The sequence below is a fragment of the Carassius carassius genome, chromosome 23 (assembly GCF_963082965.1).
Source record: "Carassius carassius chromosome 23, fCarCar2.1, whole genome shotgun sequence".
Taxonomy (NCBI): Eukaryota; Metazoa; Chordata; class Actinopteri; order Cypriniformes; family Cyprinidae; genus Carassius; species Carassius carassius.
In genome coordinates this window covers 30,555,899-30,581,144 of record NC_081777.1, presented here as the reverse complement: position 1 = coordinate 30,581,144, position 25,246 = coordinate 30,555,899, and the positions used below count along the sequence as shown (strand labels likewise).

Genomic DNA, 25,246 nt, shown 5'->3' with positions numbered 1-25,246 from the left:
TACTTCTGAGTGTTGCTCGGAAACCACTTTGTTGGAACCACAAATGTTTCTGAGGAACTACAGTACATTGTTTGGTTGAAGAATACTGCTTTTACTTATATCATTTAACTTCACTTGCACTGTTTTATTCTGTGAAACCTTACTACGTATACAGAATAACCGTTTTATAAAAGCAGTAAGCCCCATAAAGCCATGGTTTACAGTGAATTTATAACAACTTCGCGTCATGCCTAACAACAAACTTTAGCTGTTATAAATTCACTGTAAACCATGGCTTCTTGGGGTTTATTGCTTTAAAAGCTTGCAAGAAATGAAAATGTATTCTAATATTTTTAAATGAATTCTATAGATTGTAGTTTGAATGATTCTTATTGTGAAAAGATGTGAAAAACTACTAAACTATCATAAAATTATTAAATCTCATAAACGGGCCCAAACAGAATCTGCACTCTCTCAGAATTCAGTTTTCAAAAGAATTCAACCAACTTTTGGAGTAACTGGAATTCGGTGTAAATCTTATTTTTGGCACATTACAAGACACACACAAATCCTTTTCTTCTGTAGATCCTAAGTGAAATAAGCAATGGTTTAAATGGTTTACCTTCACCCAGTCCTCCATGTCTCCATCTTCTATAACATCCAACATCTCCTGCTCGTCGATGGTTAGTTCGTCGGGCTGAGAGGCCTGAGAGACGGAGAGAGGTAAAACACTATTGAGCAATGCTTGGTTAATATTTTCCACAGATCAGCTGATATTTTAGTAGTTTCCCAGAAACTATCTTTACACACATGAGCATGATGCAGTAAAATGCAGGGGTGTAGCATGAGTATATAATCATTACGATTTTAAAATATTTATTTTATTTGGCTGCAGAATGATGGATACAAATAGGAAGCACACAATGCACACAACATAATTAATATTCATAAGCCAAGCTGCTGGGCAAGGAGGAGAAAAATGTGACCAACGGAGATTTTGTCTTTGACTAATGTTATTGCTAAGCTAATGTTTCCAAATACATTTGAACAACTGCAGGGGGCAGACATTTGAGACTTATCTCAACAAGGTCATGTTTGTGAGAGCAAAGAATCCCAAACAATGCCAAAGTTCATGAAAGTTTGATTTTCAAATGGTACCATATGTATAAAACATGGAAGAGACGCTGACGAGGTTTATTACATGATATTTATATGCTACTATTTCACATTTTAGTCATTTTTTCTGTTTTTGTCATTTCCATACATTTTATTAAATATATACCTATTTAGTTTTATATTAATTTTCTGGTTTTTGTTTTAGTCAATTTAAGGCTTTAACATTTAACTTACCACTTACTAGTACTTCAGCTTATTTCAGCATTATTTTCATCATTTTCAATTCTAGTTTAAGAGTTTTAGTATTTTTTATCTTATATTCATATTTCATTTTATTTCAGCTTTATTTCAATGAAAAAACATTTTCAGATTGTTCCTAAACCACAGCTAAATGTGCTTTTTAAAAATAAATATACAATCTAACAAATAAATACATTGACAAATAATTTAACATATATGGTTTATAAATAGTATGTATACTTTATAAACATGATAAAAAAAATGTTTGTAATAAATGTTAAATAAAATAAAATTAATATATTATAAACATTTTACCAAACATAAATTAATATGCATTACTTTTTTATATAATTCTATGCATAATTTATTATTAATAACTCCACTTCTTGAACTTTTAATACTTTAGAATAACATTAATGATGTATAAAATATATAAATACATGATTATTATTTATTATAAATTAGATTTGATACTAGGAAAAAGTTTTTCTTTTTTTTGAAGTTTTTCATCTAATATTATTTGTTTTATTTTACTTTATTTCAATGAACAAAAACTTGTTTTAATAGTTTTAGTTAACAAAATCAAAAAGACGGTGTCTTTTACCTTGTAAGAGTAGAGCACCTTGCAGGTGAGCGGATAGTTCCTCAGGGTTCCTGACGGACTCGAGCTGCTGTCGTCGTACGTCTCCATGTTCTCTTCTAATTCTTCTCCTTCCTCTCTATCCAAATCCACCGTGGTCTACAGAGACACAACAGTGAGCGTCACCACACTGACAAACAGCACGGCTCTCTCGTTGGCTCAGTACTGGTCAATAACCTTCAGAAAGTTTGGCAGAGGGCTTTTTTGTGTGACAAAATACAACGGCATGCAACAAACAACTCAACAGACCAATATACCATTGTTGTGTAGACTTTACTTAGTATCCGCCCACTCTTATAGGATAATCTCATTGGTCTAGAGAGGATCAGGTGTCCATTTTTCCCCAGGAGACTAAACGTGGCAGACAGAAGAATAAAATCCTCAACAAAGGACACAAGCAAAGGACACTCATACCTTCACAGGTGTTCAATGCGCATCTCTCAGAACAATTACGGATGAAAACTGATCCTGTGTCAGTTAGTGAAGGTCAACAGAACTGAATCATGGGAACAGGCGAGGTCATTCTAATCTGTGATGTGGTGGGCGGAGCCTGATCTACAGACCACGCCCACTGCCGACATTAAACAGCTTGTGATGAGGTAATAAAGATTAGACTAAGTGTGAAAAAACCCTTTGAGCAGAGGTGGAAAGAGTACAAAAATATTCTACTCAAGTAAAAGTACCATTACATTAATGAAATTTTACTTAAGTACAAGTAAAAGTACCAGTCTAAAAATCTACTCAAGTAAAAGTAAAAAGTAGCTCATTTAAAATTTACTCAGAGTAAAAATTACTTAGTTACATTTTAACAGTGGGAGGGAGTCAAAAATGGGACAGACCAAGGGTGTCAAACTCAGTTCCTGGAGGGCCACAGTCCTGCACAGTTTAGATTTAACCCTAATTAAACACACCTGATCCAGCTAATCTAATCATTTAGGTTTATTTGAAAACTACATGATATGTGTGCTGGAGCAGGGTTAGAACTAAACTCTGCAGGGCTACGGCCCTCCAGGAACTGAGTTTGACACCCCTGGGATAGGTCTATTAATCTCAAACTAGTTGTTTTTAATGAAAGGAATCAGTTATTTAGAATAATAAAACATTTGGGCTGTTACCAGGCAAATCAGTATCAACAAACTCATCTTTTAATGCAGAGGAAATGCAGAAGATTCATTGGAAGTGGCATTTAGATGTATTACACTGTTTAAGGCAGGACAAGAATGCATTTAACCTGCAGTTACAAATGCATGAATAATGTTTTGATATACAAGACATAAAATGTTGAATACTCATTTGAAATGATAAGAAATTAATTATTTAAAAAAAATCAAAAGATACTTTAAATGTGAAATTAAAATGGCCAGTATGTGTCAGCAAGTCACTGTTAATAAGCGAGTCATTGCGATTGAACCGAATCATTTAAACGGTTGATTCATTCAGGAACGAAACACTTTCACGTTGCTCAGAGACGCAAAACTGTGCTTTGGTGGCTGTGTTTGGAATTATTTTCTGTTGTAGAAATAGAGCTAAAAAAGGCAATATGGTGTCTAAAACGCAAGTCTCTTAATTAACTTGTTTACTGAACTGTTATATATATGTATGTATATATTCATGATGATTTTTGGAGGAAAAGATGGCATTCTTTGTGTGATTTTGATTTAATATATGAAATTATATAACTATGTGAATTTTCTGCCCCTATATCTTCAATTTTGTGATCATTCTAAATGCATTTTAGAAGACTGAATCAGACAGTGAAAGAACGCACTATAAATGCGTGCGCACATCATTAAAACAAAAAATATATTATCATCGCAGACGATATATATAGCACACTTCTCACCACTGTCTTTTTGGCTAATTTGTGCAAAACCTCTTGCTAAAATGTCAAAGCTTCATTTTAACCATCAATGCAACGATGCAATTATTTAGCTTACCTCTACATTCTTGCGAAGGGTTGATGTCTTGTCGAGATTTTATAAGCTGCTAGTTTGGTCTCCCTAGGCAAGTACAGCTTACACTGCATAATAGAGCATGCATATGGCCAGGGGTTCACTTCATTTCCTTCGAGTTCAACTTCAGAATATGACGGGGTTTCGTTTTCAGCGGTGTCTGCACCACTAACGCCTGTTTTGTCCGTCTGCATCTTTCTTGTGATTTTAGCGCCAGTTTGCCCTCCTGCCCATTATTTACTGACGTAGTTTCCAGGGAGCGATTTTTTTTTTACTCAGTAATTAATGTGTTTTAAAATGTGTTTTAAAATGTAGCGAAGTACAATACTTCAAACAAAATATACTTAAGTAAAAGTAAAATTACAGATTTAAAAAATTACTTTAAAAAGTATTAGTACACAAAAAAGCTACTCAATTACAGTAACGCGAGTAAATGTAATTCGTTACTTTCCAACTCTGCCTTTGAGGTCTCTGTTATCTTAACCATATAAAGCCTACTGTATTAATATTGATTCTCAACCTGTGGTACACCCAAGGTCTTCTTATCAACAGCTTTAAATACTTTTTAACAAGTAAATGTCTTTTAGTACAATTGTAGAAATGTCCACCTTCAGCTTGTTCCTCATGGCAAAATCTTATGATTTTTATAAAGTAAATGTAAAAATAGGTTTATTGTTTGAAGCATCTTTAGGTTTACTTGATTTTCTATCCATTGCAACAAAAATCATGTTGAAATGCATCAATAAACGGTTCAACAAAAAGTTGCATGAAGAACAAACAAACAATTATTGAATATGTCAGGCTTTACAGGCTTAGCACAAAGATGTGCGTAAATTATCTTTCTGTAAACTAACTTTCTCTTTTCATTTCATATATGCTTTTGTCATCTCCTCGCATCCTAAAATATCTCTCCGTCTCTGTCTGTGTGCTGCGTAGCGCTGAGAGCTGAATATTAAACCACAGACCCAGGTCAATCTGAACTCTGCTACGTTACTTATATTTCTGCTGTCTTACCTAAAATCACTCAATCTTTACAATGACCTTGATGCTTCACACTATGTTCGTGTTTAGCATCGCAGTACTTCACACTTGTGCTCAACAACATTGGTGCACTGTTCTCATTCTTTACTATGGAGTATAAAAAACAATTAGTCAGCTTGCAGCTCATGACGCTCTTCTGAACTGCAAAACAATTGCACACCATAGATTTGCTCAACAAACAGACTTTAAAGCAGTGCAAAAAGTGACAACTAGCTAAAAAAAAATAATAATTGGCATGTAACAGCTAGAAGGCTTAAGAAAAAATTGTGAGAGACTACTTTTATTGTTTATTAATTTAGCAGCTGCACTGATCCAGAAAAAGTGAGGATAAGATTATTATTTTAATTATATTGTAAAATAGGAGCTGTTGTAGTATGTGGCTTGTTTATGGTTGTGGTTGAGGTGTCTCTTTGTATATTTACTAAAAATAAATGTAAAAATGTATATGTATAATTCTTAAATATAAATAAATTTGTAAATATAACAAATTACATTAACATAAAATATATAAACGTCTATTTATTATAAAAATATAATAATATTGATAAAATATCTATAATTTTTTAATATATGATAAATATAATTAACATAATAAAAATGTGTATTTAATAAAAACTTATATCATTCAAATATTTATATTATATGTGTAATTATTATAAATATATAAACATTACAATATAATTTTTAAATACAATAAAAATGCAATATTCATACATTTGAAATATAATAAATATGTTATATAAGAAATAAATAAATAAACCGAAGAGCTTAATCATATTTCTGTGCTTTTCCCCCATTCTGTTCAAAAAAATGCTGCAAGATATTCATTTGTTATCAACTTTTCTATTATAGTGTGTGTGTGTGTGTGTGTGGGTGTGTGTGTGTGTGCGTGCTCTTGTTTTTGTGTCATATCAGGACACAACTCTGAATAATGATATGGGTATGACACAGGTATTACAAGGAGAGGGTGACTTATGAGGACATAACCCATGTCCCCTTTTATCAAAAGGCTTATAAATCATACAGAGTTTTTTTGAGAAAGTAAAAATGCACAAAGTTTCCTGTGAGGGTTAGGGTTAGGTGTAGGGTTGGTGTAGGGCCATAGAATATACAGTTTGTACAGTATAAAAACCATTACACCTATGGGATGAACCCACTTTACACAAAAACAAAAGTGTGTGTGTGTGTGAGAGAGAGAGAGAAAGAAATGTTTGGGAATAACTATGAAAGTGTGTAAACCGTGCACCAAAAACACGAAAGCGAAAGTGTTCAAACAGTGTGCACAATTCCAGCCAGAGTCCTAACTCCCGGTCACATCTTCTAGCACCTCAAAGGGATCGGGGAGGTCTGTGTGAGTGCATCTGTTGAGTTCAGGGGAACGTGGTGGCGTTTGTCTGCTGTGATCAACATGATTTCTCTCTGCTGTGGCAAGTGTTTGTTTAGGCTGCTCTGAAAACAATGGCGCTGACAGAAACCGGAAGGAGCGAGTCGGGGAGCATGGCCTGACTCGTTTACCAAATGCATGAGAACAAAATCCCACCTCAACTGCATCATTTGATATTGAGCAAGCAAAGAGAGAGAATCTGCATGTAAGCTCTTAGATCTCACCGACAGAGAGAGGTTGTGGGTGGTGAGGGTGGGCAGCGTCGCCCAGCGCTCGTTCTCCAGCTCCTCCATCACCTGGTTCATGGCACTCTTCAGCCACGTGTCCACAGAAACACCCACCTGCCGCAGGAGGTCCAGACGCGCTTCTGCTTTCAGCTTCAGAGTCTGAAACACAAGGACAGACAGTCCTGAGTGAATAACTAATAGTCCAGTGTGGTGAGTTCAGTCTGGTGGGGTTAATCTAAACCTAAACTACTACAAATCTTTTGTGCTAACGGAAAAAGAGCTGAAATAAAATGAAAGTAGTAGCCTTTTAAATAAAATAAATGAAAGATAAAGAGAAATATACATTAAAACAGTTGAAACAAATCTACTGAATATTTAATAATAAATATGTTTATAAATATGTACGTTGAAGTAGTAAATTAATAAGAGTGAAGTACAAATAAATTACTATCTTACAAACATTTCAATAGGAAATTACTAAATTGCTAAATAGAAATATTTCAAAACAAACTAAAAAAATTTAATTAATATGAATAAAATGAAACTAACTAATTTAAAATATACAGGTAAAAAAGTAATAAAATTACTCAAATTAAAGTTGAAATAAAAAATTAAATCTGAAAAATAAAATAGAAATATAAAAATGACAACAGTATATAAAAAAAACTAAAACTAAAGAAACTTAATGAATCTTGTCTGTTCATACAAAAGTTTACATATACTCTAGTATTCAAGCAACCAAAATTAGAATTGAAAAAGAGCTTACATTTTTTAAATTTAAAACATGAAGAATGACAATTAAAATATTGCATTAGAAGTTACTTAAATGGTTAAAATTAAAACTAAAATAAAAGCTAAATATACATTAAAACCCCCACAAACTACAAATTACAAAAAAAGGACAAATACAATGAAAACTACAAATATAAAAGCTCATTTAAAATAAAGAAAAAAAGGAAACAGCTTACATATACTGTAATTTTCAAGCAACAAATAAGTTGTCCATACAAAAATGTGAAATTATGCCTTGGCAATTAACTGAATTAAAGGTTAAAATAATACAATTACTAAAACTAGGGGCGGATTAAACCCATTTCAGTGTGGACTCCCTCAGACATTCATTTCTGTGTAATTCTGATGGGACAAGACACTTCTAAAGGAAATAATTAAAATGCAATTATACCTTTAACATGTGTTGATGAGTAGCCTAAACTCAGATTTCTCTGGCACATTGCCTGCTGCCAAATAACAGCTTAACATTTCCAAACGTAACTTTATATTTCATCTCTTATTCTGTTTGTTCTGGTTGTCCATTAGTTCTTAATGGGGTTATTAAATATTTAATGGTTTGTAAGAACTAATGGGCTTCAAGCGTTCAAGAGAAAAAAACAAAGATGGTGTTTTATCTACAGCATCTAGTCCATTAAATTCTCTGTAATTACTTATTGTCATTAATTTGTCTCATCCAAAAATGTCAATTCTGTCATCATTTGCTCTCTCTCGTATTTTTCCAAACCCATATGACTTTATAATGAGGAATTTATGCATATTTTCATTTATCACTTATGCATATTCAAATTTGGTGGGGTTTTATCAGTTACAAGATGTGCAAGAACCAATTTGTTTGGAGTCAATGATGACTAACCAGAAGCATGCATAAAACTTTATATTTTAAGCTATTGCATGAATTACGAAGACTTGGAACATAGCATACTTTTATGGTTCATTGATTGTTTGTTATTGCACTTTATAAAACACTTTATAAATGTAGCCTAAAGATAAAAAGCTATTTAATAATAGATTTTTCTGTTCATAGTTTACATTTACTGTAGTATTCAAACCAAACCAGTTGTCCATTGTAGCCCAGTGTTGTTATTGTAAACTAAAACTATTAAAAATCTTTTCATTAACAGAAAAACAGCTGAAATCAAATAAAAAGAATATAGCATTTTCATGGTTCATTCATTTCTTAATCATTGTATGCTGCCAGGACATGGAAAAGCCATTCAAATATTCACAGAATTCCTTCTTCAAGGAATAATGAAGTCATATGGGTTTGAGTCACGTTTAAACTATGACACAATTGTCATTTTTGGATGAAGAATTCCTTTAATATCTACTCTCTAAGAGAGGACAGAGGCAGGGCCAGCAGAGGGCGCTTCGCTTCGACGGCTGGATTCATGTGTAAAGACATCTTCCAGGAGAGGACACATCCATCAGACAAAGACACTGACAGCCCGTCTCTGAACAGATCGATAGACAGAGCTTCGTTCGGAAAGAGAAGTGCATGCATTACAGAAAGACAGACATATATCTGGCACATCATTAAGCACTTCTGTCTTGTTTGGGCTAATAAAAACTAATGAAATGCTACTTAAATAAATGCATTAACAAAACCATTCTGTGTTTACAGCACAAGTAAATACAGATGGATGCCATCTAGCTCTACATTTTTTGTAGCCGAAGTACATTTACATGAAAATACTATTTTCTAAATTTTTCATCTAATACATTTCATTTACTATCACTTTCTGAGTTAAAATTGATTCTACATCAGTTTTTTTTTCTTCAGTGTAATTGACTTACACATTATATCCCAAGCCTTCTGAAGCGATATGATGCAGAATCCGAGGAAAAGACAAAAATAAAAGCTAAATCTCATCTCCTGTCCTCTCTTTTACTGTAGGGCAAACAGCAGCATAAATATCCTGCTAAACGTTCCCTGTTGTGTTCCTTGAAATAACATGATGAGCATCATTACATCACCTCTGCTTTGCGGATGTTCTCCTTGGCCTCCTCTATTCGGAATTCCAGCTCATTCCGGCTCTGTTCCGTGGGCGGAGTCCCGAGCGTCTCACATTCCTCTAGAGCCTGCCATAAAAACAAATCACCGTTCAATCAGCTCAATTCTATTCAATCAGCTCATCAAGCAACAAAACCTAAGAAGAAAACAGCATCAGACCACATTTCCTGCCACTAATCTAACAATCGCACAGGACATTCCTGAATTATGACCAGACTTTCCTCTCAATCTCACACTAACTTTAAGAAGCGATGAGGTCATATGAGAAGACATTTGAACATTTTAATAACATTGTGATTTTTTTTTAATGATTACTCTGCACAGTTCTCTTTCAGACTATATAGTACATTTTAAAGAAAGTAAACTGTTTTACCACTTTTATTTTGATAAAATGATTGCAATACAAAAACTATAGTATACTATTGTTCTGCAAGAATTTGGGGCTGGAACTCACTGAAAATTAAATAACATAAAATAACAAATTAATGTAAAATAAAGTAAAATAAATAAATGAAAAAAAAAACTCAAATAAAAAATAAAGTAAAGAAAAATACAATTATAAAATAAAATAGTAAAGTTCACTAAAATAGTAAAACAAATGATCATTTCTGTTAATTTTGAGGAATTATGTGACCTGGATGGATTTTGAGATTACATCTCCTCCTGTGAAACAGTTTATGTCTTAGTCATCTGTAATTAAACTATTAATTTGCATCTCAACAGAATTTGTATCAAATCCTCAAATGTAAAATATCCAGAATTTGGGGTTGGATCTCACAGAATGTCATATAAATAAAATAATGTTGCAATACAGATAATATTGTATTTAATATGAATGCAATATGCTTTATTGTGGATTAAAAATACTGCATAATTAACATGCAAAAACAACCACCACTGAGAATAATGTAAATGACAAAAATAAATAAACAATCCTCAAATGTAAAATTTCCAGACTTAGTGTTAATTTCTTTTTTCTTTTGGTGGATTATTGTGACATGAACATGATTGTGAAATTAAACCTTATCACTTGTAATTACTATAAAATTATTAATTTGCATCTCAATACCTACAGAAGATTTGTAAGTGTTTAAGTGTGCTGAGGTTTGACATAGATGTTGTTTGGGAGCCTAAATGTGTGTATGTGTGTGTGTGTGTGTGTCATCCAGCTCCTCTCACCCGTGTGTAATGGATGATGTTCTTGTGTTCGCGAGCCACACGTGTGGCCCATTTCCTCGCCTCTTTGTTGAGACTGTGTTCTTCGGTGGTTCCTGTCTCTGATTCCAGCTGTCGACTCTAACACACACACACACACACACAGAACTGGTTACCACAGCAACACACACCTGCCTGAATCACAGGTCTGAGATCAGACTCATTACATTCACAATTAAACACAAAAGCACAGATCCAGTGCTGAGAACATTTCAACATCTCTAAAGCACAGGATGATTCGTTAATCATCTCAAATTAACCAACCTGCCTGGATTAACAGAGGTTTAGTGGGAAAAGACGGTTAACAAACGACAGGTCTGAGGATTGTGGAGAAAAAAAAAAGCTTGATTCTTCTGATAAAGGATGCAATGCAACATAAATATTTTTTTAGGAGGCGAGTTGAGGCTCATTGTGAAACATGCATGTATCTGATGAACTCTTATTTCATTTAGATTGTTGCAAAGTCTTTTCAAATCTCAAGTAAGTCTCTTTTTCAAGACCATTCCAGATGTCGTCCACTAATTATACGTCTCTCCCATGCATTTATCTCTGAGCTTAAACACCTGAAAACAAAATACATTTAGACAAAAGTCTCTTATGAGAGTGTGAAGAAATCTAATTTCCAAAAAATATGAAGCAGCATAATGGTTTTCATCATTGATAACAATCAGAAATGTTTATTGAGCAGTAAATCAGTATTTTAGAATGATTTCTGAAGATCATGTGACACTGAAGACTGAAGGAATAATGCTGAAAATACAGATTTGGTCACTGGAATAAATTACATTTTATATATATTACAGTTGAAATCAGATATTTTAAATTGTAATAATATTACACTTTTATTGTGTTTTCTTTTAATCAAATAAATGCAGCTTTGGTAAGCATAAGATATTTAATTCAATATATATATATATATATATATATATATATATATATATATATATATATATATATATATATATATATATCTAAAAACTTTTGAACAGTAGTGTATGTTACTGAAAAGGGGAATAATCTCCATAATCAAATTAGAATATATAATTCATAATCTTTCATCAAACTTTCTCCTTCAACAATCTCTTTTATTTTTCATTGCCTTGATAAATAAATCCCACCCTACACATTTCTTCAGTTGAATATTGAATGTCACAACATTATAAAAATAAAATGGGTTTCAATGACAAATTCATGTTAATTTTAAAACTGCAGTACATTAAACATTACACATTAAATCAAAACATCTGTGGTTTTTAGTCCATGGCTTCTCATCTATATTCATTTGACTTATTTTAGAAGCTGACTAAACAAACATTAGAATGTATGTGTATTTTTCTAAGAAACAAAAAAAGCCCTTTAATCTGATGAGTCTCATATTTATCCTCCAATAGAAAACAGGCAGCATATTCTGCTCAATTCTAGTAGAACAAATGGCAGTATCCTGTGATATGAGTGGTGTATTTGACAGTATCGCTGACTCTGCATCCTTGTGTGTGTGAATATTTGAGTCTGACAGCACTGATCAATACAAACTCAATCAGAGTGCTTTAACACAAGCGTCTTCACTTGATATTGCCACATCAGTCTGAAATCAACACTAGTCATGGCTGACAAGCGTTTCTCAAAAGAAAAAAAAGATGCATCCAAACATTGCTCTCCTTTTGTCTGTCTTCCTGTTTTTCCTCTCGGCTTGACCTTAAGCAGATGTGGCGAATGTGTTTGAGGCATGCTGGGTTGCCCGAGTCTGCTGGGAAACACATGACAGTCTGCAGGGTCTCCATCTGGATCAGAGGAGCTCACAAAGGCCTAATCAATCCCATGTGTCTCTGCTTCAAACTCTGAGACATGCTTTCTGGGAGAGCGTGATGGAATGCATAGGACTTTGACACTTTCTGTATGTCTGTATGAAGGAAAACACTGTGTGTGTGTGTGTGTGTGTGTGTGTGTACTGTTGATCGATCATATTCATAATTGTTTTCAAACTCCCATCAGCTATTGGTCAGACAAACAGAAAGTGCTTCCCTACAGTCAAACTCTAGCAGTGCAAACATTACACACTTCACGTTTGAAAGTGTCAAAACTAAATCTTCATTTCCATTTAAAAAAATCCACAAGTGCACAGACATATGGCAGCATGCAAACAACAAAAATAAAACCAACGAGTTGAAGATGGCTGCACGAGACTGATGCATGATGGGAAATCAAGTCCAACAGACAGTGTGTACCTGCGCCAGAGTCATTCTCATCACACTGACCGCCGATGGCTCAATGTCCACCAACTGCTGCACAGAGCTCAGAGTCTGAGCCGGAGAGGAGGAAAGATGGGCGCGCACACACAAGCACACACACACACACGCACGCACGCACACACGCGTGCGGTGGGGTTATGAAAGGGTTAGAAACAGACTGTTAGAGGACAGAAAAACAGGGTTAGAAACAGCAAAGCAGTCAGAAAGATGCTTAGAGATGTCAACGCTAGCAAACACAATACATACTAACTTCTAGAGCAGTGAGAGAGGATAGTCACACTACAGGATTCATCACTGAACTACAGGAAGATGGAAGGAAGAGCGAGCAAATGCTAACCATACAGTACTTGGGGAGTGTTTAATAGTGATTAAATGCTGATTGATTAATTGCATTTAATTAAAGTTTAATTGCAACATATAATCATTGTAGTTAATAGTGTTCACCGTCTGTTTGGTTACATGTCTTTAACTAGCTGCATGAATTTTACTGTACATTTCTGCAATATTGACATCAACTTGACAGTCAGCACTGATAAGCTATAACTAAATATAATGTAGAAACTTTAAAATAGAATGAAGATATTTTCTGTAAAGCTGCTTTGCAGCGATTTGTATTACAAATAAACTTGAACTGAATTGATTAAGCTTTTTTTCTTTTTACAGTCAACAAATAAATTCTAAGCAAAACTGTGACCATTCCAGCAGTTGGTCAAAAATACTAAAGGCACCTGAAGATAGAAGATCCTAATTTTATTTAAGTTAATTAACATCACTTTGTTAAATAACATAAAGTAGCATGTTGAGTATTTTATGATCCACACAAAATAAAGTAGTAAAGAAAACTGCAGATTTTTTTTCATTTAGCAGACACTATCCAAAATGACTTTCAAAGCAACAAATCTTAAGGAAGAAATAACATGAGAACAATAAAACATTTTATATACATAAAAAGAAACCGTGTGAAACAGAACAGACTTAAACAGGGAGGAATTTATTAAAGTGAAAGCTAAGAAAACGTTTTTCATTCTTATCTTATTTTAACATTATTTTATATTTATTTTTGTTGTTAACAAAAATAAAGGTAGTAAAATGAAATTCACACTAAAATGCATTACTAAGCTTATTCCAACACCTTTATTTAAATATATTTAAATGAAAGTTAAAAATAGTATACTAAAAATTCATCAATCAGATCATTCATTTTAGTAACTCTGCAGAATATATCATTAATTTAATAAAATATGCAAATTAATAATAAATAAAATAAAAAACTGACAAACAATACTAAGAAAAGCCCTTCAAAATAGCCTTAATTCATTATTATGACAGATGTGTAAACCCTGAACAAGCATTAAACTTTAAATTAAAGGGGTGGTTCGGGATTTTTGACATCGGACCTCATTTTTAAGTCAGCCTGGTTGTTATTCATCAGTAGAGACATTTTTTTTTTTAATTATCCAGTCTTTATATTTGGATATATAGCCGATGCTAGGCTAGCGCGAGTCAATGGGTATATGTTAGCCAGCCATTAAAAACCGTTTTACCCGCTCCACAGTGCACCAAACGCAAATCAATTATAACACTAGACTATCGATGCAAATGTCCGTTGATAGAATAATGTTAAAAATCAAACTTACCTTTCATCAGATTGCATTAGTTATAATTTGTTCCCTGTAATCATAAGCCTTGTCGACAGCAGCAGCCGAGTGATATTGATTACCTAGGCAACCGAGTGAGCCGGTTAGCTGGATGTAACGACTGTAGTGCGCTTCTGTTCTGTGTTTACTTTTTGCCGCATTACTAACCGGAGCAAAGTAAAATTCCGCAGCGGCTGAGAAACTAGTTCCTTTAGGATCATTGAGATGAAAGGTAAGTTTGATTTCTAACATTATTCTCTCAACGGACATTTGCATCGATAGTCTAGTGTTATAATTGATTTGCGTTTGGTGCACTGTGGAGCGGGTAAAACGGTTTTTAATGGCTGGCTAACATATACCCATTGACTCGCGCTAGCCTAGCATCGGCCAACTATCCAAATATAAAGACTGGATAATTTAAAAAAAAAAAAAAGTCTCCACTGATGAATAACAACCAGGCTGACCTAAAAATGAGGTCCGATGTCAAAAATCCTGAACCACCCCTTTAAAAACTGAACGTTGCATATCAAATGGCTTTAGAAGTCAAAATAACTCAATTTCACATTAACAGATGTTCTGGTGTAGATTTAATTGACCAGGCTGGATTGATCACAAACTCACACAAACATGATTTTCATTTAAGCGGCACTTTCAAGCTTGAATTGCTCCGACAGAAGGATCATTTTTTATCACAAAGTTTATGTATAGGTCGGTGGTCACTGTATTAAATTCGCTGTTAAAATTATGTCATCATTTAGTTGTTAAATGCCATTAAAGCACACTATACTGAAATCAAAGTTTCAAATAGGATAGAAGAACACAGACAGATACAAAGTGGAACGCTATGGCTGAGAGAACATGAACTAAATATCAAACACACTCGAGAGGACGTTCACAAAACGAGTGGTGATTAAAGACCGAGCAGAGACTGACGAGAGTTTAAACAGTGGGACGTTTCTTCATCACCACAGGAACAAGAAATTCTGTTCCCACAGACTCTCAGATGCGTCAGGATTCAAATAGAAGGTGATGAAGAAATCTGTGAGTTTTTTTCTGCATAGAAGTGTCGATGACGTTGTTAACGCTGAATAAATCTGAAACGTTTGAACACAATTTAAACCTTTAAATAGAGAGAACAACAGAGAGAAGACCAAGACAGGAAGAGAGAGAGCGCTGATATGCTGAATAATGAAGCAAACTAAAAATATATGTTTAGATGAAAACTGGAGGTAGATTCCCTGCCATAACATGGTATAAACTGAACAAAATCTCATTTGGGATGACAGAGAATTGATATATAGATATTTACATTATCTAAAGTGATTTCAAGACTAAAACTCATTTTTCTGTGAACATACACTACTGTTCAAAAGTTCCAGGATGGTAAGATTTTTTTTTAATGTTTTTGAAAGAAGTCTCTTTTGCTCACAGAGATTGCATTTATTAAAATACAGTAAACATTTAAAATACTGTAAAAACAGGAAATATTTTTTACAATTTATAAGATCTATTTTCAACTGCGATATGATTTAAAATGCTATTTATTCCTGTGATGCACAGCTGTATTTTCAGCATCATTCCTCCAGTCTTCAGTGTCACATGATCTTCAGAAATCATGAAAATATGCCGATTTACTGCTCGAGAAACATTTCTGATTAATATCAATGACATTTTTTAATGGAAACTATGATACATTGTATTTTTTGTTAGGATTCTTTGAGAAACTAAATTGAAACCACAACGTTATAAATGTTACTTTGGATCTATTTAACACCTCCCTGCTGGAAAGTATCTTACTAACTCAAACCTTTTGAACAGTAGTGCATGTTTCCCTGATTGCAGTGAAGTTCGATAAGATGCATGCAGGAAACTCACCGTATCGCTATCGCTGGGCTGGAACTGGAAGTCTTGGGCTTTGTGAAACACTGGGTTCTCCTGCAGGAACAGCTGCTGGTTGAAGTCCTGCATCACCTGGAGATTTAACACATCAAGATGATGCAAGTGCATCTGACATGCAAAAATCTTCCTTAAAAGGGAGAGTTCACCCAAAAAAAACGGACTTCTTGGAACATGATAATAGACATTTTAAAAGATTTTCATTCAATTTAATTCTTCAATTGATCTTGTGTTCTGCAGAAGAAAGAATGTCATACAGGTTTGTAATGACATAAGGCAATAGTGCAATAAAGCAATAGTGGTATGTAAAATTAGGTCCCCTTGGGCAGTGCTCGGACAGATGTATACGTCAGCACAGTGGAGGAATGATGTTTGTGTGTGTGTGTGCGTGTGTGTGTGTGTGTGTGTGTGTGAGGGGATTTCTTCATAGGGGAGCCGATAATGAGGCGCTGGTAAAGGGAATCTATTTCTGGGAATAAAGAGGGGAATTGAGAGAGTGATGAAACTAAGAAAAGAGAGAGAGAGAGACTCACTCGACTGGACTTCTCCAGCAGGAACTGGAAGGTGCTGTGGACAGCTTGAAACGCTTCCAGCTCGGTCCGACAAAAGGATATCAGATAATCCTTCACATGATCGTATACGTTCCCCTCCAGACCCTAGACAGAGAGAGAGACACAGAGAAAGACGAATGACATACTCTGTGTTAGAGAACTGAAGAAATAACTAATGACCTTCTTCTTTTAGAAAGGGTCAGAGGTAGCAAAGAGTGAAACGAGAATGATAGACATACTACAACTACACACAACAACAAACAGACAGAATTATGTACAAAAATAATTACAGGATGGTTGTCAGAACAATAGAATGACAGAAAAAAGAATAAACACAACAGCAGGACTATAAAAATGAATAGAATGAATGATAGAGTGACACAGGAAGACAACAATAGACAGAAAAAAAGAATGACAAAAATGACAGAATAGCTGACAGAACAATAGAATGACAGAATGACAGATAGAAAGAAAAAAATAGAATGACAGAAATATCAAAATAGAAGAACAGAACAATAGAATGACAGACAGGGAGACAGAAGAATAGACAAAATATAGAAAAAGTTCTAGAACACTAGAAAAGGAAAATGACAGAAAGATCGAACAATAGGCAGAATTATATAGAAAAACAACAGAATCATACAAAGAACGATAGACAAAAAGACAAAGAATGATAAAAAGAGATATGATAGAACAATAAAGAAAACAAAAAATGGTTGATTGAATGAAAGAAATAAAAAAACAATGACAGAACAGAAAAAAAGAAAAATGACAGTGATAGAAGGAATGATAAATAACGCTAGAATGATATCATGATGAATCAAATTTAAAAGGATAGAAAGAAACAGAATGAGATTACCAGAGACATGATAGAAATACTGACTGACAAAAAGAATGACAGATGGAATGACTGAAAAATGGCCGATAGAAAACACAGAATCATTAAAAATACAGCAAACCCATAGAAGAACCAGAATTAGAAAGCGCTGAATGACAGATGAAATGACAGACACAAAAAACACAACAGAACTACAGAGAGAACGACAGGGAATTTAAAACAACAGAAAGATATTAAAAACAATAGACAGTATGACAGAAATATTAAATGATCGAAAAATGACCAAAACAAAACAACAGAAACAATAAAAGTGTTTGTATGAGAGACCGAAAGAAGCCAAAAGAGCTTCAGACAGACGGACTGTTTTCTGGCTTGGATCAGAGCAGACTGTTCAAACAGCAGCAGCTGCTGGGAAAGGTTAACCAGTTCAGATTCCAAGGCCTCGACGTGCAAAAACAAAACTCAAAACCTCTGCTTTCCCCCCGTCTTCTGCTCCCTTCATGTTCAGCAGCACTGGGAGGGAATGTATTTTGGAAACAGGCTTTGGTTTGTACGAGTGAGCTTGAAATGACACAGACCCGACCACGAGCCGCTCCGTAGGGTTACAGCAGGTGCCGCCGCTGTCAGGAAGCACATGAGGGAGATGGAGAAAGAGGCTGTGCTTCCTTCTGATAGGATCATGTCTAACTCCCCCCACCACACACAAACTCCACAACGGCCCGTGTGTTAGAGAGCAACGGGACCAGCTTGCTGCGCTTTTCTAGACTTTCACAGTTCCAAGAGATTTTAAAGGAATACTTGAGCCAAAAAAGATAATGTAGTGGAGTTTGTTTCTTCACCAGATTTGGAGAAATGCAGCATTCCATCACTTGCTCACCAATGGATCTGAATGGGTGCCGTCATTTTTAACTTCAAACTGTTGCTTCCAGCTAAAATACAAATTCTCTATCCATAATAACACTTCTGCCAGTGAAAACTCCATCTTCTGTTGCCCTCTCGCATAGAAATGAGATAAATCCACACATACTGTATATGTATACTGACAAACTTGTTTAGAATGGTTTTGGATTGCCTTGGTTTGTAAACGGTGCTTGATCTGTGCAGATTTTTCTCTTGATTCAGACCAGATTACTTTTTTACTGGAGAAAGCAATATTTAGCCATTTATATCAAACATGCAGCTTTTGGCTTCACTAGACATGAACTGATGGACTGGAGTGCTGTGGATTACTTGTGGATTAATGTGATGTTTTGATCAGCTGTTTGGACTTTCTTTCTGATGGCACCCATTCACTGCAGAGGATCAAGTAATGCTACATTTCTGTCCCCAGTTTTTTTTGGGGGTGAACTATCCCTTTAAGCGTGCTTGTTTTGTCAAGGCTATGCATTCCCAAACTCACTGAAAACACACCCAAATGTGTCACATTTATAATAAACGTATAATAAACGTGGCCCGTGGTTACGAGCGCACCCGGACAGACGGGAACACATGCATACACACACACACACACACAACACAGGAAAAGACAAAGCAAACACACGCATCAGCTGAACAAACACATGCATAATAAATCTGCTGCATAATAAATGCTTCACTTTACACCCCAATGCCTCCTGCAGGGAATTAATGAACCTCTCACCACACACACACACGCACGCACACGCACACACACACACACACGCACACACACACGCACACACACACACACACGCACACGCACACGCACACGCACACGCACACACACACACACACGGGAAGATTTCTCTAAGACTCAATGTGAACCTGTGGGACACATTTAATACAGCTGTCTGCTGGCTATAAATAGAGGCTATCAAAAAGAATACTCCAGTTATTGTTATAAATTTTTATACAAGTCTATAATGTGTGGATTATAAGGAAAAAAATCTTTAGTCTTCAGTGTCACACGATCTTCAGAAATCATTCTAATAAGCTGATTTGCGGCTCAAGAAACATTTCTGATTAATTTAGAAAACTGTTCAGCTTTATATTTTTGTGTGATATATACACTTTTTTCCAGGATACTTTGACCCATTGAATGGTAGTGTAAATAGTAGTGATTTAAATGGTTAGTTCCCTTTCACATCATTAACACACCCTCATGTTGTTTCAAACCTGTATGATAATAGATATTGGTCAGTAAATGGTCACAAGATGAGGTGAAAGACAGCTATCCAGGTTTGGAACAACATGAGGGTGTGTTAATGATGACTAAATTGCTTCTCCTTTAGCATTCAGCAGGCATGCGAGTTGTATAAAGGCTATATTTTGTGCATTTGGGAGTTTCTAGGGAAGCCACAAGTTCAGTAAATATAAACTTTCTATAAAAAAACAAACAGAAGTGTGACACAATCCTGATGGTGTTTGTAGATGACGGCTGGTTCACACACAAAAACAGGAATAAGAGCTAAGAATACATGCAAAACACACACATCTGACATGAAGCTGCTCTAACAGTACAAAACAATACAATGACAAACTGCGGGGAAAACCCACGGCCAATCTTGAAAGCAGAAAATCCCCTTTCTTGTTCTTCTGAGGTGCCGTTGAACATTTAAGGCAAAATAAGGAATAAAAAAAGACTTACTCAAAACAGGACGATGCAATGTGAAATCAGGTTTCTTTGCAAAAACAGCAACAGATCTTGCAATTCGGAAAGTTTGCAACCGTGTTAACTTTAAAGAAATTATTCAAGATGTTTTATGGAAATGTGCATCAAAAATATTTTTTCATCAGATTATTTTTTTCAGTGTGCTTTCTTTGTTAAAATAAGTGCACAATGAAACTGCATGGCAAAGAACACTGCAATACAGTTTTTAAACGCTATATTTAAGAGCTGAATTCAGGTCCCATTGACTTCCATTGGAATAGCATTACTCGGTTACTGCTGCTTGTAAAATATTTGAAAATCCTGAGGAACAAGCAAAATTATTTTCTAAGACAACTGACATCATGCCACTTAGTCTATGAATTGAGCTTCTAAATTAACCTGATATACTTGAGGACCACGAAACTGCAACTGCAACTGCCACAGACACATGGAGTAATGAACCTATATATATATATATATATATATATATATATATATATATCTAAGAATGCATCTGGAAATGTGACTGGTGAGACTGATCTCAATCAAATCATAGATATAGAGCTACACAATTCTGCCTGTAACCAAGGTTATGGCTCAGCCAATGGGAGATGAGGAGAAGGGCTGTAGTGGGCCAAATGTTTCGGCAGCTGGTGGAGCCTGAAGCGCAGATTCTCCATCTATCAATAATTTAAGCCAGATTCTCTCTCTCGCTCTCATTCAGACACGAAGCGGGAGGAACACAGATGATGTCCTCCAGTAAGAACAGGAGGAGACTAGCAGGTTAACCAGTTCAGATTCCAAGGCCTCGATTATTGAGACTGCATTATGAGGAAAAATGCATCTTAAATGCTGGTCTGGTCTGATCATGAGAAAGTGCAGGAATTACAGAGAACGATTTAAACAACAGACTGACAATCTGATACAAACTAAAAAAATCAAAAATTATTAAATTAACAAAACGGTTGATATGTGCACACCTAATTAAAAATGTAATTCAATTTAAAGCAAACTATGATTATTATAGTGAACTAAAACTAAAAACGACAAATAAATTTGAACTCAAATAAAATAAGTATAAAACTTGATGTACTAAAACGCCTAAAACTGAAACAAATAAATAAACTATATTGACATGGAAAAAAAAGAAAAATGACACACAAAAAAATAATGAATAGAACTGTAAATACAATGAAAAGAGAAAATATTAAAATTTGTAAATATCAATAAAAACTACAACAGTATATCAGTGATGCATTAAAACAAAATAAAAAACTTCTTCATATAGAAAATATATACAATTTATACAAATTACCTTTCCAAATATACATTTTAAAGGTATTTCTAATGTCATCTTACTAAATAACCCCCCCCCCCCCCCCCCAAAAAGCTAAAATAAATAATTAAAGTCGCTGTCTGATGGTGCTTTGGATAAAAGCATCTGTTAAATGAATTAATGTAAATGTAAGTTACATGGAAACTGTAAATAGTTACACTAATACACCATACTAATTGATGAAATATATATATAACTCTCGAAAAATGGTGCCTTGTATTTGTTGCTACAAAATACATGTGACTTTTATAAGAATGACTTTCATCATGGTTAATGGGGTGTAAGGTGTTTCACTTTGTCACATTTAAAAGTGTATCACTTAACTTTGTTAATCTGTTTCAAGTCTCCATCACCTATGATGCCAAGTCTCTTGCAACAGTCTGTTTGAAATGCAATGCATCACTCGTGCATCACCTATGCAGTTACAAATAAATCTTCTGAAAAACATTTCATTTAAAGCATCTGATTTCATGTACTCTGATGTCAGATTTAGAAATGTTTGCCTGAAGGGTGATGTGTATCTTTAAGGATGTGGCGGTCGTTTTGCCAGCACATTCTCCCAGTTATCTGTTCCCAAAGGTCCAAGATTAGGTACGATGTTGAAGAATTCGAGAGGGTTTGTATCACTAAATAAGGTCATGAGTGGAGCGGCTGTCAGTCTGTGGAGATGAAGCATAGATTTATACTGGCACATACATCCACTGACCCGAACACACAGCATCACTGGACACTCGTCATATTTCAAGGACTGAATAATTGGATAAAATTGTCTTTGCAAACGGGCTCAGTGCTCAGACCATATATGAGGTTTGTAAAAGCCAACATTAAAATCAAAATCACCCTATTTACAGTTCTAATAGATGATTCTGGTTTTACTGTGAATGATTCACCAGTGCACATTATTCCAAAGGGAGAAAACAATCATCCTCATCTCTTTCATCCAAGTAATAACCTGAAATTAATTTCCTTTTCAGCTGTTTTTTTATGGTTTAAGTTTTAGTTAGTTAACTATAATAACCCTTATAGTCAATGAAATATAAAGTCCCATGTGTGTGGAGGCGCTGTGAACACAAACGTGTTTCGATGTTCTGTTACACACACAGCCAGATATGCTGGACCACAAACACCAAACATTCAGTTACGTAATCAGCCATTACAAGCATTAAACATCTGCACAAGAAAGCAAGCATGGTACCGTCTCCAGTCAGCCAGTGTGTTCACATGCACAACATGATACACCATAATTACCACAAATCAGCTTATTACAAATACTTGAATCACTTCTCTCAGTTTTATAACACAAATGCACAAACCAGAACAACTTATTACATGGAAACACACTGACATAAGACTAGACTGCTCTTATCCAGTAAAAGAGCAGAGAAAGAAATCATGCAGCTCTTTCTCTCTGCAAGGGAGCTCTTTCCAGTGAGGAAATCTACATAGGAAGTACATAGTTTGATCTGCCTATAGATTACATCACTGTCTGACCCACTGTACTAGATTCATGCCAACACACATGACTCATGTAAATACATAACCAACGAATCAGAAATCATGAGAAACAATATTCTGATATTCACTGTTAATGCAGAAGTTCATCCAACATAAAAGTCCTTAATTTAGACAACATCAAGACAAGCTGAAGAATCAAGGAAGGGCTTTAAGAAACATTGCCTTCATGCATTTATGAGATCATCACAGCGGTGTTGTTATCATTAACTAAAACTTTTAAAAATCTTTTTTTGTGTTTGAAATCAAACTGAAATAATATACAGTATAAATATTGGAGGAAAAACAAACTACTGACATGCATTTAAGTTGAAGTACTAAGATGACTAGAACCGAAATAAAAAATTATATATATATAAAATAAAAAATTATAAAAAATTACAAAAACATTTAACAAAATTTAGATCAAAATATTAATACAATTATATGTATAGTAAATTATATGTAAAGTAAATGCTATAATCATATATAAATACTAAGATAACACTGGTGCTCACCTTGATGCAGGTGGCCAGGTCGGTCTGGTAATAGCGGTCGTGATGTGCGTTTGCAGCCGCCAATGTGAGAAGATACTCGTTCCTCGCATGGGTTGCTTTGGAGTTACAATCACTCCTCTTCGCTTTCAACTAAAACACACAAGTAAGGACCAAAACTTCAAGAGGTGCAAAACACAAGCCTCTGGAATGTTCATTTAAAGGGATAGTACATCTATAAATTACAATTTTGTCATCATTCACACATTGTCAAGTCATTCCAACACTGTATGATTCAGACAGACGGGCACTGATGTTTACCTTCACACTGGCCTTCTGTAAACTTATCCTGGACTGGAACAGACCCAGCTTCGACCTGAGAGAACACAGAGCAGGTATTATAAATCACAGATATATCAGACCCGGCGGAAGGGACAGGCAGGATACATGACAAGATGACTAGATCAAAACCATCCCAGATTTGTGTCGAGGAGGAAACAGACATTATAAATCAAACTAGAGTGGATCACTCCTGCAAGCTGTGAAAGGAAGGAAGAGGCTTTATAAAGCTGGCATGAATCTGGCTTTGTCAATGCTGAGATGACGACTTCTCTTAAAGAAACAGATATTCACTATTATTCACTTTCGAACCTGTATGACTTTCTGAAACATGATATTTTGAACAATGTGCACACTGCTTTTCACAATACAATGACATTTCACTTCTGGATGAACTACTATATTTTTAGTAGTAGTTTTATTTTTATTTTTTATAACCATCTATGTTCAAATTCAAATTCAAAAACATAAAAAGATGGACAAAACTGCACAAATGATCAAAATGTTAATCTTAACATAAAATTCTGTTTATGTCATATTTACATCTGGATTCAGAAATGATGTCTACATCACAGAGCCATATTCATCAGAGTTTAGAGTTGTTTTGGGGTCTGATACAATTTGATTCATCAAGTTTGCATGAGATGAAGAACACAAGACAGATTTTCTCCCATCTTCCTTCTACCGCTGAGAACAATAACTGATTCTCATTCAGCTTTACTGCCAACCATGCTAAGCAGCACAACATCGATAGCCAAAATCAATAGAAGAACTGAGCGAGGAGCTCACAACACCGTGCCACTGGAATCGTCTTTGCCTCTCGGTCTAATCTGGTCTTGGCAGAGGCTTTGAAATGCCAACTGTAGTGTGGGTACAAATGGCCCTTGAAGATGGAGAGAGATAGTCGAGTGCGTTTAACAAATTCTGCATTCTGCAAAAGGCATCTCAACACAGTGCCACATCTTTTATATTCTTTGGCACTTTCAATGCTTTGAGTTTGCGATTCTAAACCTAATATATTTGATAAGGTGGAAAACTGCTCAGTGCAATAAAAATTTTTTAATTACAAAACCCAAATATGCAAATTTTAATGGAAGAGGCTCAAAAAGCTCGAAGAGTAGAGCATGGTGCTAGCAATGGGTTTGATTCCCAGGGAGCATATGATCTGATAAACCTTACTTCTAATGCAATGCTTCTTGCTGATCGTGGG

At 34.9% G+C, this 25,246-nt stretch overlaps 1 protein-coding gene across 2 annotated transcripts in view; it reads right to left on the bottom strand.

Moving 5' to 3' along the window:
• The window catches only part of LOC132101750 (F-BAR and double SH3 domains protein 2), a 73,765-nt gene that overhangs the window by 6,092 nt on the left and 42,427 nt on the right, over positions 1 to 25,246 (bottom strand). Inside the window, exons 7-16 of one of the 2 annotated variants that reach the window (XM_059506933.1) lie at positions 24,019 to 24,073; positions 23,722 to 23,850; positions 16,913 to 17,035; positions 16,359 to 16,454; positions 12,823 to 12,897; positions 10,562 to 10,678; positions 9,346 to 9,450; positions 6,577 to 6,738; positions 1,940 to 2,074; positions 602 to 685 (exon numbers count right to left, since the gene is read on the bottom strand). In XM_059506933.1, the coding sequence (XP_059362916.1) occupies positions 602 to 685; positions 1,940 to 2,074; positions 6,577 to 6,738; positions 9,346 to 9,450; positions 10,562 to 10,678; positions 12,823 to 12,897; positions 16,359 to 16,454; positions 16,913 to 17,035; positions 23,722 to 23,850; positions 24,019 to 24,073 (1,081 nt within the window). The remainder of the gene's footprint in view (positions 1 to 601; positions 686 to 1,939; positions 2,075 to 6,576; positions 6,739 to 9,345; positions 9,451 to 10,561; positions 10,679 to 12,822; positions 12,898 to 16,358; positions 16,455 to 16,912; positions 17,036 to 23,721; positions 23,851 to 24,018; positions 24,074 to 25,246) is intronic. The other variant, XM_059506934.1, reaches the window with a different exon arrangement.